The sequence below is a fragment of the Odocoileus virginianus genome, chromosome 5, assembly GCF_023699985.2.
Source record: "Odocoileus virginianus isolate 20LAN1187 ecotype Illinois chromosome 5, Ovbor_1.2, whole genome shotgun sequence".
In the NCBI taxonomy this organism is placed as follows: domain Eukaryota; kingdom Metazoa; phylum Chordata; class Mammalia; order Artiodactyla; family Cervidae; genus Odocoileus; species Odocoileus virginianus.
The window spans coordinates 22,018,402-22,037,493 of record NC_069678.1 but is presented as its reverse complement, the minus strand read 5'-3'; the positions used below and the strand labels follow the sequence as shown (position 1 = coordinate 22,037,493).

General features: G+C 40.5%; 1 protein-coding gene across 4 annotated transcripts in view; it reads right to left on the bottom strand.

The window, feature by feature from the left end:
- The window catches only part of PBX1 (PBX homeobox 1), a 329,269-nt gene extending 312,876 nt beyond the window's left edge, over positions 1–16,393 (bottom strand). For 2 of the 4 annotated variants that reach the window (XM_070467711.1, XM_070467712.1), the window contains exons 1-2: positions 15,442–16,393; positions 12,117–12,190 (exon numbers count right to left, since the gene is read on the bottom strand). In XM_070467711.1, coding sequence (XP_070323812.1) covers positions 12,117–12,190; positions 15,442–15,632 — 265 coding nt within the window. In that variant the 5' untranslated portion in view covers positions 15,633–16,393. The remainder of the gene's footprint in view (positions 1–12,116; positions 12,191–15,441) is intronic. The other 2 variants (XM_020897161.2, XM_020897162.2) reach the window with 2 other exon arrangements.
- Positions 16,394–19,092: the final 2,699 nt, after the last annotated feature.

The following is a 19,092-nucleotide window of genomic DNA, read 5'->3' as shown; positions in this document are numbered from 1 at the left end:
TTATCTTCATCATTGGTGTTAGTATTGCTACTCTTATATTTTAGCTATAATACCTATAACAGTCAGAAAGAACATGTGAACTCTCAACCTCTATAATAACACTTCCATCTTCTCCCCCAGAGTTACAGGGATGAGAACCTTATCCTGTGAAATTAATAATGGGCCTCATTCTTCAGCTGGTGGATCAGAGACTGGGCTAGTAGAAATTTATAAAGAGAATTAACTCAAAGATTTTCAAAGTAATGAAGGAATTCAACCTTTCTGACTTCTCACTCTCCCACATCCACTCAATAGAAAGTTTCTAGAGGGTCTATTAGAGGACCTGATGGGTACCCCAGGAGGCTGTAACAGAGCAATGATAGGAAAGCACAAGAATCCATTTAAGAATAATAATCACACATGAAGAACATCTTTCGTAGTGTAACTTTCTACAAAGAAAAATAAAGTAATATGGCTTAGGCCTGAGCATGATGACAGCCCCTTCCTGCCTTGGCTCCAGCAGGCTAGGCGGGGGAGGGGAGGCAACTGTGTGTATGGGCTAGAGGGGGGGGCAAACCACCAAAATTAATTCTTTACTTTCCGAAGACTTGCAAAAAGAAAGCAGCTTGAGGCCCCTTTAGGCCTTCCTCTGAGAAAAGCCAAGCCAAGCCATCATATCAAAAACTAGGTCTGTAGGAAGGCCCCCAACCTTCTTCAAGTTTTAAAGAAATCAGGCCAAGCTTAATGAAAACAAATATCAATGCTGTTTAAAGTACATCAAGGTTCTTTGGGTTAAAAATCTCCCCAGGGGAAGACGCTCCCTGTAAGAGCTGAGAAAGAGAAGATGGGAAGGTTTCTGCAGGAACTTCTGATTATATTACTTGATTCACTTCAATACCATAAAGCATCAACTAGATTACCGAATAGAGAGGAAACACCCAGGCAACTAAGGAGCTGCAAATTAAGACGTGTGCGTGTGAGCGCTGGCGCCCGCATACACTCACCCACGCGCTTGCACGCTGCCTTCTGAATTTCACTTCTGTATGCAAACCACCACCGCCAGCGTCTGTATTGAAGGCCACTGTGAGCAGGGGAAACGCAGGCAGGGCCCCCGCGCCTGGCTCCCTGGTGACAGGCCTCCACACCCTTGCCCCTCACCAGAGGACGACTGCTGTGCCAAGGAGGGCCCAAGCCCGGCCGGGGGGTATTTAATAAAGGAAGCATGGCTTTCTCCCTGTGATAGGATAGGATTGGGTCCTCTCCTATCACCGTCTCGGGGATTAGAGAGATGATGAGGGCAGCCCAGAAAGGAGGTGGCTGGGAAGAGAGGGAGCCAGGGCTGCCAAAGAGGAGAAAATCCGTGAAGACACAAGCAAGCTCCACTCCGGGAATGCTCGGCTTCCTTGGCCGCTCGAGGGCGGCCGGCGCCGGGCTCCGGGGCTCCAGGCCGGTTCTGCGCGGGGCGGCGGCTCCTGGCCAGTGAGCGCAGCCCTGCGGGGCTCATTGGAGGCCTCGGGCCGGCAGGGGGCCGGGGCCGGAGCCGGCGGGCGTTCCCCAGCATCCCTATCAGCCCCACGGTGAGATCACCAGTTTTCTAGGAGGCGTCACGGCCCTCGCAGAGACCCCTCCTCTGAAAGCCTAGCTAAGCAAGATGCTACAGTAAGACCCAGGCGCCCATCTACCCAGGCCCAGCTAGAGGCATTGCGATCCTGTCTGAAAGGGCCTCTCTTAGCACAAGGCCATGTGGCTCACTGTCCTGCTCCTCCACGGTTTCTTAGCATTTTCTTAAGTTCCCAAAGTTTTATTTTGTAATGCATCCCTTTAAACTCCTTCTCGGCAACTCCGACTTCTCTTTTCCACCTGATCTCAGCAAACAGGCTCTCCCATCTCTACGTTTTTGTTGTTCCTTCCCCACTGATTGGCCTCCGGAGGAAGAGGCTTTAATTTATTCCTCACAGGATCTGGTTACTTCTCCTCCAGCCTTTATACTCTGTGCTGCTCAGGGCATCACCACCTACCGGCACCCAGCCACGCAAGGGGTTAGGGGTTTCAGTACCCTGGTAAGGAGACCACACAAAGGAAAGCTGTGCTTGTATCACCCCCGCTTTGCTTTTAAATGTTTGTTAGTGTAAGCAGGGTGCACGGCCCTAGCACCTCTGCAGTGAGGAATTAATGTCTGTACCCTCCTATCCACAGGGAGCCTTTCAGAATGGATGTAGGCTGGGCTCAGCATCAGGGTCTCTGAGAGGCTTTCTTTGTTAGGAACGAAAGATAAATGCAAACTTTCAGTTCTATTAACAAGGGTAATTATTAGGAGGATTCTCTCACAGTGACAAGACTTGGGCTCAAATCACCTAAAACCCCCAGAAAAATGACTGGCAGCCCTATCAGCACAGGCCACTAGGTAAATGTATTCCTTTGAGCTACTGGCAGATTCAAACTTGTCTCAAAGCAGGACAAATAGACAGAGAACTTTTCTCACACTGACACTTTCTTAAGGAAAGTCAAACATCTTTCTAAATATCTTCACTTTAAGTTTCCAGAAGCCCCACTGACAGGTAGGTGGGAAACAGACATCATTTTAGCATTTCAGCTGAGGCACGCTGAACAAGCAACTGTCCACAATTCTAAGGTGAAAATCAAACCTACATCCTGACTTCCTGGGCCGCACCATATGAACTTGGCAAAGGTATACTGCACTTCCAAGTCTGCAACCATAAATCTTTGAATTTTCCAAAAGCAATTTTCAGTCTAGAATCCAATAGCTACAAACAGATAGAATGCAAAAGAAACATAATTTGCATTAGTCATAGAGTCAACAAGGTGGATTAAACTGGGACTGGCCTCCAGCTGGCTTTGTAAAATGTGATACTGAATGCTTCAATTAGGGAAAAAAAAAAAAAATCACTACCTTTTTTTTTTTCCTTCCAGCTTGCCTTTCCAACTCAATTTGATTGATGGAAGTTGCTTTAACACCACCATAACCAGTTTTACATGACTGTCTAGAAAAGATATAAGGAGTCAGAGGATAAATTAGAAGTGCCATAACAATGAAAGAAGAATTTCCTTTCATAAATGCTATGTATCCAGGCCCTGGCGGGAACCATGTTAGACCTCATGATTTGTGAAAGGTGGGCTCAGATTAGTGGCTCACTGGAGTGGCCCATTCCGTGGATGTAGAAACATGAGACCATGAGGATAAATGGCATTCTCTAAATAACATAGTAATTTGGAGGCAGGCAGCCTTAGGTCTTAGAACTCTTGACTCAGGGTCCAGCAAACTTTTTTTGTCTCCACATGGAATTCTCTGTACTTGTTCCACTGTATTCTAGCTGTACCAAAAAAAAAAAAAAAAAAGTGGTTGTTTCCACCACCTATTTTAGGGAACATTTCAAATTCTGTTAAGGATAAGGAATCAAACCATAAAACAAGGAGTCAAGGAAAGAAAGAAGTAAAAAACAGAAGGAGTTAAAGGGGAACTACCTCATCCTGGCTCCCAGTAGTGGGATATTCCCTGCCAGAAAGAGATGCCTTAGATACTTTTTTTTTTTTTCCTCAAAACATGGCTATCCATCAATAACCAATTTCAATTGGTGCAGAACCACCAGATCAAGTGTGAGTAGGGAACAACCAGGAGTCTTCCTCAGAGTGTGAAAACTATGCCAAGAAAAGAACAAAACAAAGATTTATGCCAGAACAACCATTCTACAGCCATGCCGTCCAGTATGGAAGATACTGGTCCTATGCGGCTCCTGGGCACTTGGAGTATGGCTAGTCCAAATGGAAGATGTGCTACAAATGTAGAATATGCAATAGATGGGAAGGCCTTAATACAAAAAGTGGAAATATTTCATTAATAATTTTATATTGACCACGTGTTGAAATAGTTTAGATATATTTGGATTTAAAGAAAATGTATTATTACAATTAATTTTACCTGTTTCTTTTCACTTTTTCTTTCCCAGTGGACTACTACAAAATTTAAAACATTAAATTTGGAATGAAATATGGGTTCACTGCATAGCACTATTCAATGGGATTCTTCTCTCGCTAGAACTCTAGGATTGAAGGAAGGAAGTACCAGAGTGTTGGGATACCTTCTGCTGAGTTTTGGGGGTTCCCCCCTCTCATACAGAAAGTCTTTTAAAGCATTTAAAAGCACCATCAGGAAGTATCTTAGGGAGTCTCAAAAACTTCTGGCCAGAGCTGGTAGAAAACCCAACCTGAATAGACAGCATCAAACTAACCAGACCAGAGGTCAACAGTCAGTCATGTAGTTTTGAAAAGACAACAGCAGTTGCTATGTATTTAGCACACTCATGCAACTGTGCTTTATATCATCGTCCTGTTAGTCCCTCAAGCAAGCCTGCATTGCATGGTCTTTACTGTACAGATAAGGACACTGAAGCTCCGCTAAGTCAGCCTTCCAATGTTACACACAAGTGAGGATCTGAATCCAGACTGGTCTCACTCAAACACCATGCTCTCTCTGTCATACTAGACTGCTCCCCAGGACACCGGCTGGTCGTCTTGGCAAAGGTCTTCTTCTCCGGGAACCTGACACCTGAAATTTCAGCCATAGAGATTCATTCCTTTGACTTCACTTCTTTTTCTCTCTAACATGCAGATAGTTCTGAGAGAGGTTTCATATAAATCTTGCTCATGTTCACTTCAAGTCAAACAACTATCAAAATACTTCTTCTTAGAGTAGGTATTGATCCAAGAAGATTAAAAAATACAGTAAACCTTAACACACAGAGGAAAAGAAAGATCAGCGACTGAAGAAAAAGACTGAAAAACTGGAATGCTGAGAGTGCTGAAGACCAAATTTAATATAAATTTGGTTTATTTATATTAAATTTCATATTAAATTATATAAATTTTCATGTAAATGAAATAAATTTCATTTACAATAAAACTTAAAGAGTACATCTACTACAGTTACTCTGAAAAAGTTTGGCAATTCCTCAAAATGCTAAGCACGGAGTTGATCCAACATTCCACTCCTAGGTGGAATGTTTTATTTCCAGAGAAATAAAAACATGGCCACACAAAACTTTGTTCAAATGTTCAGAACAACAACATATGAAAACAACCTAAATGTCCATTAACAGATAAATGGATAAATAAAATGTGGTATATCCATACAATGGAATATTATTTGACTATAAAAAGGAATGAAGTATCAGTACATGCTACAGCACAGTGAACCTTAAAAACACCATGCTAAGAGAAAAAAGCTAGTAATAAACCATATATTATATGATTTCATTTATGTGAAATGTCCACAACGGCTAAATCCATACAGACAGAGATTAGTGATTAGTAAGGGCTAGGCAAGGGGAGAAATATGAACTAACTGGTAATGAGTACAGGGTTTTTTTTTGTAGGGAGTGATAAAATATTCTAAATTTAGGTTGTGGTGATGGTTGCACAATTTTGTGAATAGAATTTAAATGGGTGAATTTCATGGTATATGAAATATATCCCAAGAAAGCTATAAAAAAAAAAACCAAAAACCGACTAGTATCAAGGTTGTTGTTATGACAAAGGTAACATTTTTCCCTCAAGTAGGAACATATGAGGAAGACAGGTAGAGGTCAGGTTGCCCTAAACTCACTTTATGTTACTCTTCCTCCTCTGAAACTTTGTGAATTGAATGGATGGGCCTATGTGTTTTCAGAGGGAAAATATTTTTAACTATGATTACACAATATCTCCAGCTGCTGATGCTAAGAAAATGTCATCACTAAAAATGCCATTGTAACTTTTCAGGTGGTGGTTGTCCAGTTTGTAAATAATTGAAAACATTTATTTTTGCTCTTATCCATTCCTTCCCCGCCCCCCCCTTCTCCCAACCTTGCCCAGCCTTTTGGCCAGATACAACTCATTCTCACTTTAAGAGAATGGCAAGAGAAACATAAGAAAACAAATCTTAAATTCAGCACTATTTTTCTTTTTTCAGCACAGAATTACAGAGTCTTAGAATTGGCTTGGTCTTTAGGGACCATCTGGTACAAGCCTCTCTTTTTCATGTAAGAAAACAGGGCCAGAAATAATAAAAGCTAACAGTTATGGACTGTTTACTCTATGCCAGGCACTGTAATTTACATGTATTACTTCATTTAATCCTCACAATAACCCTCCAAAATAGGTACCATTTTTATCTTTATTTTCTAAGTGAAAAAAAAAAAAAATGAGGCACAGAGAAGTTCAGTAAATTTAACTAGGTTACACAACTGAAAAAGTTGGAGATCTGGGATACAAACCCAGGCTGTCAAGCTTCAGAGACCAAATCCTTAACCATTACTATTATAGTTTCTCCTAAAAGTATTTAAGCTATCTACTTGTCATCTTATAACTACTTAGTGGTATGTCCAGAACTAGTACAGGTATGAGGGACCCACCCCAGTTTCTACTTAATGACAGAGTATCAATGAGAGAGATAGTTGACCTAAACTTTACCATGACCTAACCCAAAATAGATGAACTTTTCCACCCACTGCAATCTTGATTTCCACCAATAATTGAGAGCCTGAAAGACAGCTGTCAGAAGTAAGAAGACCTTCTGGGAAGTCACCACTGACCTTATTCTGCCATGAAGGAAGATAGGCTTTATAATCCTATGTCAGTTTATACTCACACTTCTTTTTTTTTTTAATTCTGGAAATCACTCTGCCAAATTCTGAGAAGTGTTATCGCTAAGATGAAGACACAAGATTCAACCAGATAATTCTCCTGATGGGACATAATGACTACCTCGCCACTCAATTATATATTCAAAGGAAGAGTTAATACATTGGCAAACTAAGAAATGGAACAGAATACAAGTCTTTAGATAATTTACTATAGAAAATACAGTATCTCTTATCTGTATCACCCAGGGAGCTCAAAATACTTTACAAACAATTCATTAATCCTCTGATTATTTTATTCATCGATTACTACATTCCTTAAACCTTACCACACCGTGTCAGGTAGGGTGCAGGAGTGGAGCTGGAATTATTATATTCCTCTAACCCAGGCTAAAGTGTCCATGCAAGTGGACGGGGTGCTTCCAGGAGCATAGCGAAATGAGCAAGAGCTGTCTTTGGGAGCTGTACCTAGGACACTGCCTCAATCATGTGGCACTTTGGGTGACTTTTTAAATAAAAAGTAAAGGTAAAAAGTATGTTTAGAATCACTACACCAAGTTCCAACCATAACAGCATTCATCTAACAGAAGCTGGAAACCAAAGTGCAGGCTCAGTTTTCCTAAGGCATGCCTGTAAAACTGTCTCAAGAGAAGCCAGGGTTATGCTTTAAATGAAAAAATTAAAATGCTTTCCTATTTAAATATGCTTAATATCTGAGTTTGTGTGTGTTTGCTTGTTTGGGGGTAAATGTTTTAGTTTTGCCAACAATAACCAAAAGCACATGAATATCAGCAGAGCAGAGAAGCAAAGGCATGTGGGAGAGGCCAGACCCCAGCAGCGCGCCAGACCCTGCCACCTCTCTCCACCCAGGGTGCAGCCTGCCGCCCACCTGGGGACCCAGCACCTCACTGCTCCCGGCTCCCAACAGCCCACGAGGCCTGGATCACAGGTCTCCCCTGGGCCTTTCCCCGACTCATAAACCTTCTTCGAGCTTCCTCAGTTTCCCTTAAATTCTCCTCATTCCCAGTCCTCGTAGGCATCCAATTGCTAGAAAACATGACACCGAATTTCCAAAGACCCCCAGGTCTGCTCGCTGCCCTCTTCTCCCCACTTCTCAGCTGCCAGAATGGGTGCAAATCGGCTCCTAAAAGTGGAGGACACACGACCAGACAGAAGGGATGCTTCTCATCAGAAGCTGATACTGCGTCTTCCACGGAGTCTTATTACTGTAGGTCTACTGCTCGTGTCCAGATCAGAATAAATACATAGGGTCTAATCAACCTGCCTTCTGCTCACATACTGTGCCTGAAAGGGTGGCATCAAGTAACTTCCCTTCATTTGCTCCCTTGCTCTCTGCCCCTTTCACACACACACACACACACACAATTTGAATGCTGTCATCAGCAAGAAAAAGTTTTTTCGCTTTTGCCTTCTAGAGATGAGCATTTACAAAAAGTCACTTCTGTCATGTCAGCCCCCAAAAGAATCTGATCAGAGGCATCTCTAAATTGTTTGAAGTTATTTCACTCCTATTCTCTGCTCAAGGCCTAATCCTTTCAGAATTATTTTCCTAAAATATAAACTTCCTTCCACGGTGTTCCCTCCACCTACATATACAAATACACACATATACACATGTATGCACATGCGCGCACACACACAAATTATTCTCTAAAGCTATGAAAAGATGAGAAGCAGAAATCTCATAATGTAATTGCTATACTAAAAAGAAGTGGCAGGTGAGAATTAATAAGAGAGGGTGGGAAAAAACTGAAACACAGTAGTAGAGATAAGGAAAAAAAAAAAAAAACTAGAGCCTGTGATGGGAGTGTTAATTGAACAGAGAGAATAAAGGAAGGAGAGAGAGAACAAAAGGGCATTAAGTAAGCAAAACATAATTTTTTAACATCCTTCAGTGATTTGATATAACTTCAGAGCAGATGATGCTCAGAGGAAAATTTGCTGAAAACTGCCATATATAGCTATTTTGTTCTAAAATTAAAAACTGTTCACAACAATTACAGCTATTCATTACTATCTATAAATAGTCTCCTTAGTAGACGGCAACCAATATTTTGTGTTTTTTTCCTCATTTTTAAACCAGCATGATTTTTGACACAGAAATTTTTTTTTTAAATCAAGAAATGTTTAAAAATATAGTTAAGGTCCTTTTAAGAAATTCAGTATGTTTTGATTTTTTTTTTCTCCTTCTCTCCATCCCATCAACCTCACTACCACCACCTCTACACATATGCAAAACCCAGTCTATTGCTAATTTGTCAGAAGACAAGGAATGGTTCTTAAGAAACGAAAGAAAATGAGGTATTAAAAGGTGCAAAACTCTCTATGAAATCTCTATGCTCCCAGAAGGATCAAGCAGATAAAAGCCGCCTCTGAAACACACTTGCTAGAGGTCTTGACAGAGTTTTCCTACTGTCTGAGATTTGCTGCCTGAGAATTGTTCAGGCATTCCTTGTTCTTGGCATTTTTATTTAAAAAAGCAAAAAGGTATCAAAATAAAAACACCGACATTTCTCAACAAGAAGACTCTTGGGTTCTTTTTTTCCCCCTGAATATCCCCACAGTAATTTCTGAGTAAATACCTATCAATCAACTGTAATCTAGACGGTTCTGCCTACTTTAGGTGTTATGCGAGTCTGTTTCTTTAAAGTTCCAAAAGGTTGGTAAGACAATCTTAGCTAGTTTCCCTCCAAATTTCTGAGTTTTCCAATGAAAGTCTTTGACAAAAATCAAAAAAGCAAAAGCCGCCAAGGAATGCAATCCCCAGGCTCCTCTCAGGGTCCTGACTTCCTTGCAAAGACCCAGGTAAGCCCACGTAGTGCTCCTGCGAGAATACAAACAAGCAGAGCCCACCCTAAATCAAATCACCTCTACAATACTTGGGAAGGAAGCTCAAAAATACTCATTCGGTGTAAAGACTAGAAAGTAACAATAGGGAAACTCCCAAACAATGAAAGAATGTACATGAATTGATCATGCAAACAATCTTGTCACTAGCTCTGTATCAAGAAGCAGGGGAAAAAGAGCTCCAACAACTTTACAGACACGCTGTGTTGCGGGCATATCAACCATATGGAAGATTTGCCAGCTCTCAGAATGAGGGTGAGGTCGATCTTGAGTAAGTAAGCGTGCTTTACAAAAGAGTTCTTTTCAACACACCGCAGTTGTCTCCTACCTACAACACAGAACACTCAACATTCCAGGAGAGGTTTCTTCCTTCTCCTTAATCCTTCTGATACACAGGTCGAGGAACAGGAGAAAGGTCTTTCTTTTTTCCTCTTTTTATTTTACTATTTTTTTTGTACTCTCACCCATGGGTGTCCTCTTAATGCAAAACTTCTGTGTGTATGTGTGGGGGTTTCCCTCTTAACACAGGGTCAGCTATCCTTATTATTTTCAATTCACAGTATTCACTAATATATTATTTGAAAGACAGCATACAAAACCTTAATTTAGATTTCTAAAAAGCTCCAAACATTAGTGTAACTCAATAACAGAAAAATTTTAAAACAAAATATATAATCCAACAATAAATTATACCTTTAGAGCATGATTTTGACCGACAAAACTGCTTCTTATCACCATAGTTTAGGCAATACTCATGTGAGGCGCAAACTCTTGAATCCACACTAGAACCGTATCTATATTCACATCCATCCACTTTGATCTATTGCCTTAGCAGTAGATTTTAATTGGAAGACTAGAATTAAACACTTTGACCACAATATACATTTAAATGCCCTGATAGACTTCCTTTCAATGAAAATCTGATAGTGTCTTAAAAAGAGTCTCTTTAGACTGAATTATCAAATATGCCTTTATAACTTGATTCTGTATTTTATGAAGCAAGATCAGCAGGAATGCATACCCAATTAGCAACAAATTTCAACAAACCAAATATTCCAGGTGAATTAGAATCAGAGAAAAAAGAAACTGAGAAGGAAGAAAAAAACAAAAGATAAAGAAATATATACGCACTTAGGTTTCTTGCTCCAGGCTAATAGAGAAAAAAAAACTAAAAAGTGTGACAAACTGGAAAAGCCCTTTTGATATTTGAATGCACAACCCATACATTTCTTAAAAGGTGTATCACAGCTAAAACAATGCAATTCCCAGCTTTGTAGTAAGGTTAGGCTTTGGCAAGGAAACCTGGAAGACTTAAAAGATCTGAACATCACTGCTCAGGTGCTTTGTCTGGGATGTCACGCACAACACAAATAACATTCAACAAAGGAGCTGCTTACTAATTTTCCATACATTTCAAGACCCGAGTAATTACACATTTGATCAATGGTCACATCTTGAAACTATTTATTTTTTAAAATAGAAACACAGAGAGCCCTCAAAAAGAAAGCCACCCTGTGTGCCCTCAGAGCCCCTCCTTCCTTTTTTTATGTGTAACTATCAATGTATATCAACCGGGCATGCAATCATATTTATTGTCACTTTCATTCATGTCATGCCCTTGCTTATATGGTTTAGATATGAATTATTGACTGTTACACTCCTTGTTGTAAAAAATAAATAAATAAATAGGATGTCAGGTACTCTGCGCTGCTCCGCAGCGAGCGACCAAGTCAGAGGCCAGCAGAAGCTCCCGCTTTATGGAACCACCCCTCGTCCCTCATCTTTATGCCCTGGCTTCAGATTGCCTTCTCAACTCTCTCTTTTTACAAGGGAGAGACTCACCCACTTTGGAAAATTAAGGATTAAAATAAACAAACAAGAGGATGTTGCTAAGTGTCCTTCCCAGAGCATCTGTTGTTTAAGAACACCTCTGATTGATGACTGCTATTTTTTAATTGTTGCTTTAAAATTTAAATGCCCTCCTGGGACGTGTTATAAGTGTGTTAGTTCATGATATGAGGTCTAGAAAGTAGAAAAACGACAGAATGAGTGAGCTCGTCGCTTTCTCTTCTCCTAAACCCAACGATTCTCCCAGCTATAAAATCACAGGGCGCTCAAATACCGATAACCTGATGTCGTGTGACGCGTTCCACAAAGGTATCTGACAACACTCTGTCAAGAACTCTAGTTTGCTGCTTCGTGTAATTACAAGGAAAAAAGAAGAGGAAACTTTAAACACTTTAGCACCCCCATGCCCAACTCCAAAAACACTGTCTTAAAGATGGGCCAAAATATATTCCTTTAAGAAGTGGACTTTTACTTTCATATTTTTCCCCCACAGGCAAATCACTCTGTAAATTCCCCTTCAGAACCTCTGTTTTAGCTTCAATTTCAAAGAGGCCAGGAGTAGAGTTAAGGCCAGCAAACCGCTAATGTCTGGTAATAACTGTCAAAGAAACTTGGTGCTTTCTGTTCCAGGAAGCAAGGCTACTAGGACTTCCTATTGGAATATGCGATCAATCTTGAAAGTACTTCTATTCTGAAATTTTAATATTTAAATAATGGGTTCCTGATTGCCGGTTAAGTGGTCAATTGGCCAAAGAAAATGCTTAAATGTTGGAATCTCAATCCTACCTGTTTTCTCTTTGATTTCACACAAGACATTAAACAAGGCAGGCTTCATTCTGTGGCAGTTTAAAGCATGTTTTCTGCAAGAAAGAAACAACAACAGAATAGCTTAGGTGGACTCCTGGGATCAAGCTGCTGATAATGCACAGGGGGAAAAAAATGAGCATTTAGCCAAAATTATAGACCAAGCATAACTCTGTGGCATGCTTCAATTGCTTTATGACTTAATATAAAGAGTCCCGCCATAGAAAAAGAAATAATGTTAATTAGCAGGGAGAGAGCAGGGATTTAACTACAGAACAGAACTAACCTCAATTATGCTCATTTAGGAAGAGTTTGGGGTTTTCTGTTTTGTTTTGTTTTGTTTTTTATGAGTAGTTTAATCCAAGTGGAAGTCTTAAACCAATAATCCTATCCAGGGCAATGAAAACACGGCAGAGTCAAATGCATGGGTTAACAGTTTTGTATAATCTACGCAACCACCATAGCCTAGGAGCTCTCTGCTTTTCAGTTCGTGTGTGTGTGTGTGTGTGTGTGTGTGTGTGTGTCAAATTTAATTCATCCATGTGTTTGAATTCATTCCGCAGATGCCCCTGTATTCTCATAAACACAAGATGCTTGAAAGGTCTTCTGAGCAGAACTGTCAATTTATAAAATTTCAGTCCCCAAGTTAAAGAGTATGGAAATGCATTGCCAGGGGGCAAACATACCCATATGGGGAATAGATTCATTTCTCTGTGTTCACATTATGTCGCTTGTGCACACACTGCTTATTTGCAGGTGTTGAAATTCAATTATTTACAATTAGGACCTTGCACCCATTGGGGAAAAAAATAAATACAATTCTCCCTTTTAGATTAGTGATTTACCTGGTTCTTATATGTGTCTCTATTCAGCACGCACTTAAGGACCAAAACAATGCCTTTCCCTTGATTTTACTCTGGAAGCACTTAGCAGAAGGATATTGTTTAGGAAACAAAATACTGATCATATCAGCTATTAGTTAAGGGAATTGTGTTGACTAACTAAAATGAATGTATAAAGATAAATAGAAACCTCTGGCACTCAAGACACATGCAGTTCTTTTTAAATTCCTTTCAAAGTTAAAAAAATAGATACACATCCTGAGGAACGGAAACCAGAAGCATGCTCTATCTACTGTACAGTAGAAGAGTCAAAATCTCAAAATTCAAGAGTATCAAAATAAACATAAACATTGCATCTAAAATGCGAAGGGTTCACTATATAAATAATAAAAGTACATTATGAAGATGTGACTAAGGAAAGGAAAACCCAGTTAAAGTATTTGCTGAGTTATAAGAACTAAAAAGAAAAGCTTAGTGGCGATTTAGTTCTGGTGTGGGGTGAGAAAAATGGTGAAGAAGACTTTAAGGTATCAAAGACTTCTTTCTGGGCCTTTTAAAGGAGTTTTCATTAATTGTATTCTTGTATAAAAGCCCAAATGCAAAACAAATAACAACAACAAAAAATTCTATGCAGCTTTGCAGAAATATTGTTATTGCCAAGCACGTCCATGGGGTTGGCTTAGAGAGAACAGAAAATCTCCCTATCCCAAAACTGTGTCTGATTCTCTCAACATTTAGGTCATTAAAAGGGTGAACCCGCCAAGCCACGGCTGTCCTCAGTTGTACAAAAAGGAACGGGACTAAACATCAGAAAAGTGGTGGTTCTCAGTGCTACCGGCCCCTTCGGCTGCACAAACTTGTTATTAGAGGCGTTTATTGGTATGTCTGAGTTTATTTTTCTAGAACAATGTAATGAAGAGATCTGTTCCAATTCAAAAAGAGATTGCCAGTGGGAAATCTCCCATTGACCCTACCTATTAGTTTTTCTCCAGGTAATAAAATTCAAAAAGGGCACCAAATAATTTTTGAAAACCTTCCTCTATTAAAAAAAAAAAAAAAAGCATAGTTCCAGTCTTTGAACCTTTCCAAGTTTTCAAACATCCATAAACCTCAGGACTTTTGAGTTTACATGTTGCATGTGCTTACAGCTAAAATAAGAGTGTAATTCATATCATCCTTGAAATTGCTTCTTCTCATTTTCTCAATTCAAATTCCCATTTCCCTTAAACAAAAATAGATAAAATAATGTCTTCTCCATAGAACTAAGTCTTGTGAGGTAGAGAAACTGTGTACATATGACTTAAAAACCCAACTACTTCTGAGATTTAATAAAGCTGGGTAACTGGAAAGACATATGTGGCCATTAGAGTGTCTTAAATTCTTCTTTTCAAGAAAGGCCTTGGGCAACCAGTTGGTGGGTTGCCATTTAGTTTATGTTTTGTTTTTTTTTTAAGAGAATTTACTGTAAAATCCTAGAGTGGAGAACTATATACTTGGCAGTGGATTAACTGAGACGCTACAGAGCTTCTTTATAATGCTTCCTTAATGAAGATCTTCGTGTCCTGTAGGATGGAAATATATAAAATACACATTTGCCTTCATTTCTATTTTAGTGGCATCTAAGTGGTCCTGAAAGAAGCATGGGGAAAAGAGCATGCTTGATTTTCTCCCCCCACCCCTTTTTAAAGAACCATACATTCTGTGCCACAGAAGGTTAGTAACCGACTGAAAATAAGAGACAATAAAGTTACACTACACATCCGAGTCTCTAAAACCGAACAAACATGTTTAAAAGCAACAGTATCTCTTCTTTCTTTACATCAGCCTTTTTGGAACAATTAAATGAATGCAAAATATTTTCTGGATGGCTGACAACTACTGACAAAGAATTACTCTGCTTTTATTTTTTTTTTAAATATGGAAAGGGGGAAAGATAAAAATTAATTTTAGAGGAGTATGTCCACATAGAAAATTCAAAGCCTCTGATTTACGTAAGGAGTCAACTATATTTGCAAATAAAGTGTTCATGGGACATTTTATTTTGTAATGTTACGGAGTCCCTCAACAAGAAGACATGCAATGCTGTTCAAAACTTGACAATTCTGCTCTCTCTGATACTTTTTTAAAGCAGTAAAAAGTGCCGAGGGCCGCTTTTGGATCAGTTGGCAGTATTTTCGGCTTGCCCGAGTGTTTGTGTGGATATATATAAAGATCTCTATATTCACACACACACAATATATGAAAATATACATACAGACAGCCACATCACCGCATGGGAGATTGCACTTTCGATAACAACGCTCCTTCAAATTTTACTCCTCCGCCATATAGTTGCTCGCCAAAATGGGCCAAGGAATAACATTTAAAAAGAAAGCGCTGTGGTGATTCGGTTCCCATTGTTTCCCCCGGCGAGAGGGAGAAAAACAAAAAACCCCAAGAAAGGAAAAGAAAAGCCTCCATCTCACCTGGCCTGCGCCTCATCCAAACTCTGGTCTGTGATGGTCATAATTTGCTGTAAAATGTCTCCAATGTCCTGCTTCCTCCCGCCCTCCCCCTCGGTCCCTCCGGCCCCATCCTGCAAGTGCTGGGACAGGCCGGGGTGTCCGGCCATCCCGACCCCAGCATGGGAATGCATCAGCCTGGGCTGTTCGTCCATCTCCGAAGGCAACGGCAGCCCCCGGCTCTTCCTCTTCTGCTCCTCGGCTCGGCTCCTGGGAAGCACCAAGGCTTTTTATCCTTCAAGCTGTCTTCAAATCCTTTTCAGGATAAACAGAGAAGGGGGAAAAAAGAAGACCAAAAGAAAAAAAAAAAAAAAATCCCTTTGCCTCTTTAGAGGATGGTGGGAGGATGGGGAGTGGGGAGGGGGAGGGGGGCGTGAAGGGGTTGCGGGGTGAGGGTGGGGATAAGGACTGGTGGGGAAGGGTGTTGACTCCAAAAAAGCAAGAAAAATAAACCACCTTCCCACTTGACGAAAAGAAATCAGAGCTGGCTTTTGGTTTTTCAGTCCGTCTCCTTTGCAAGGCAGAAATGGGCTCCCGGCGCTTAAATCTGAGGCTTAATCCTTTTGCAAATATGCATTGGCCGGGAGAAAGGAGAGGAAGGCAGGGGGATTGCAATGCAAACTTTCCCCCCCACCCCCCGCTACCCCCCACCCCCACTCCGGGCCAGAGTGATCTCAAAGGGGGTGGGCTGTTGCAAAAGCCAGATCTCCCCCAGCCACGGCGGCAAGGCAGAGCACAGGCTCTCTCCTCCTCCGTGTCTCTGCAAACTCCAGCAGCCCCGTCAGCCTCCTGCTTTTGTTTAGCTCAGGCTCAGGACTCCAGAAACACATACAGAAAAACCACAGCCTGAGAGGAGGAGGAGGAGGAGGAGGAGGAGGACGAGGAGGAGAGAGGAGGGGGCAGAGGAAAGGGGGGAGGAGGGAGGCGGGGAAGCCAGGAGGCGGGGGAGGGAAGGAGAGAGGAGGGCACTCGTGGCCCCGCCCCCTCCCCTGATTGGTCATTGGAGAAAAGACAGGCCCCTCCTCCCTCTACTTTCCTCCCTGCGCCTCCTCCTCGGCCTCCTTCGGCTCCTCCTCGCCCGGCGCCCTGTCAATCAGAGTTCAGAGGTGGGCTGGGAAGGAGGCCGAGCTAACACCAAGTCTCCAGTCCTTAAAGGTGCAATGATACCGTTGCGCCGGCTCGGTTAGTACGTTCCCACTTTCCCTTCCTGCCTCACTTGGATTCCGTCCTTGGGAAAAATGTGGCTCTACTTAAATACAAACGTATAAAATTAACACGAAAGAATATAGACAGTGTCGGTCTCCCCTGCAACCGGGGTTTTTCTTTTCCTGTAACATTGCCGTTTTAAAAGTTGATCCTTTTAATTCGTTAGACCTGAGGGAAACGGCTGTGAGCCAAAGTTTGTCAGCACGAAGTTGTTATGAAACATAATCGAGCTGTTAATATAATTAATAATGATCTCTAATAAATGGCATATGTAAAAATAGATTAAAAAGAACAATCACAGTAGAGCTAAAAGGAATACTAAACTGTAACATTTTCGTTGCATGGAAACTAAATTATGAACTGTTAAATAATGCTGGAAAAAAAGATTAATAAATAAGTTGACCAAATGAAACTAATTCAACATCTCTCTTTCTTTTCTCCCTGGGGGAAATTAGTTATTTGGCTTAAGTACTTAATAAAGAAATGCATTATCACAGTCTGGTTCTAGTTTTTAATATAGTTTAATAAGCATTATTAACTGGAATAAGGAGCAAACTGACATTTATTGAATGCCTACTATGCACCAAGTAATTTACATGAGTTATTTTATTTAATCCCCAAGACATTTCTGAGAGTTATGGATTATTAGTTCCACTTTAGAGGGAGGGAACTTCAAAATGTTAAATAACTTCTCTGAGTCCCATAGTTATTAAGTGTCAAGGAAGGAGTGTCTCCATCTAACAGAAATGTATAAATAGTGTAAAAATTAGTTATGTGCCCATCTTGTTCGAAAAGGGACTCAAGATGCTTAAAATAATACACATATTGAAACACACTGACCCAAATTAAAAATAAGTAGGAAAGAATGAAGAAAAAATTAAATAAAATTAGGGGAAAATTCTAGTAAGAAACTCACAGCTAAAGCTCAATTCTGTCACTCTAGGTAGACCATCAGTTTGCCTCCCGTCTTAACATCTGACACGTAGAGAGGAACTCTGACTGAGTCACAGTGGCCACAAGATAAAAGAGTATATGAATTATTTTGGAAAAGGCAAGTATAGTGTTTTGGAATATAAAATATTATACTGTGTAGACAGTCCTCTTCCTGGATGACAGTGCAGCCAAAGGAAATGCACTGAACTGCTGCAAACCTAAGTGTACTTCATCTGCAAAATAGATTGTAACCTCACCACTGAGATCCTCAAACAAAACGTCATTCCTTTTATCAGTCCAACCTCCTTCCCAATCAATACTAAAAAAACCAGTTTTGCAAGATAAGGAGCTGAGCACTTCTTAAGCTACTTGGTATTCTTTGGCGTGGGGGCATGCAGTAGGGAGTGTTAATTGCAATTAAGATGTCATAGTACTTGAAACAACTGTTCTATCCACATACATACCCTAACTTGTTAAATGGGTTTTTTAATCAACACTAATACTCTTCAAATCATGTATCAATCACAGTGAGCATGAGTTAGCACATCCTTGACAATGTGCTGAAGTTGTTGTGATGAAGTTATCATGTCTTAAAGCATGAAGTAACTCAGAGCCTATAAGAAATCAGCATGAGAAAGTAATTAGAATTACTAAAAATCTAATAAAAGTTTACTAGATAATGTATTAGAAAATGTACCACCAGTACCAGAAGATCATTGTCATCTAGGAACATTCTAGTTAGAAAATAAAAAATGTACACAGCAATAATATTAATGATAATATTTATTAAGTGCTTTACAAGGATTAGGTATATTCAAGGTGCATTATTAATTTAATCACCACAATTGTTTGGCCTGAAAACCTATGCTTTTATAGTGTTGCCAACACTATCGTGTTGCCAAAATACATTTTAATACAAAATAAATGCTATAGAAGGGATGCCACACCTTAGATATCCATAAAGAGTGAGATAAGGGGATAATTCTGTTAGAATGATTAAAAGATTTTGAGGTGGCTTTGAGGGATGAGGGCTTCCCTGATAGCTCAGTTAGTAAAGAATCCGCCTGCAATGCAGGAGACCCGGGTTCGATTCCTGGGTCAGGAAAATCCCCTGGAGAAGGGATAGGCTGCCCACTCCAGTATTCTTGGGCTCCCCTGGTGGCTCAGACGGTAAAGAATCTGCCTGCAATGTGGGAGACCTGGGTTCGATCCCTGGGTAGGGAAAATCTCATGGAGAAGGGAAGAGCTACCCACTCCAGTATTCTGGCCTGGAGAATTCCATGGTCCATGGGGTTCGCAGAGTCAGACACGACTGATGGATCCAGGAGATAGAGTGAATGAAGGTGATAGAAGCACAGGGTTTTTCTTCAAGTTCAATGGAAATTATTAGAAAAGCATACTTGGGAGGACTCTGAGCAGCAGCTATTGTGTTTTATTTGGTGTATACTAGGGAGTCCCTTATAGGTTTCTTTGCTG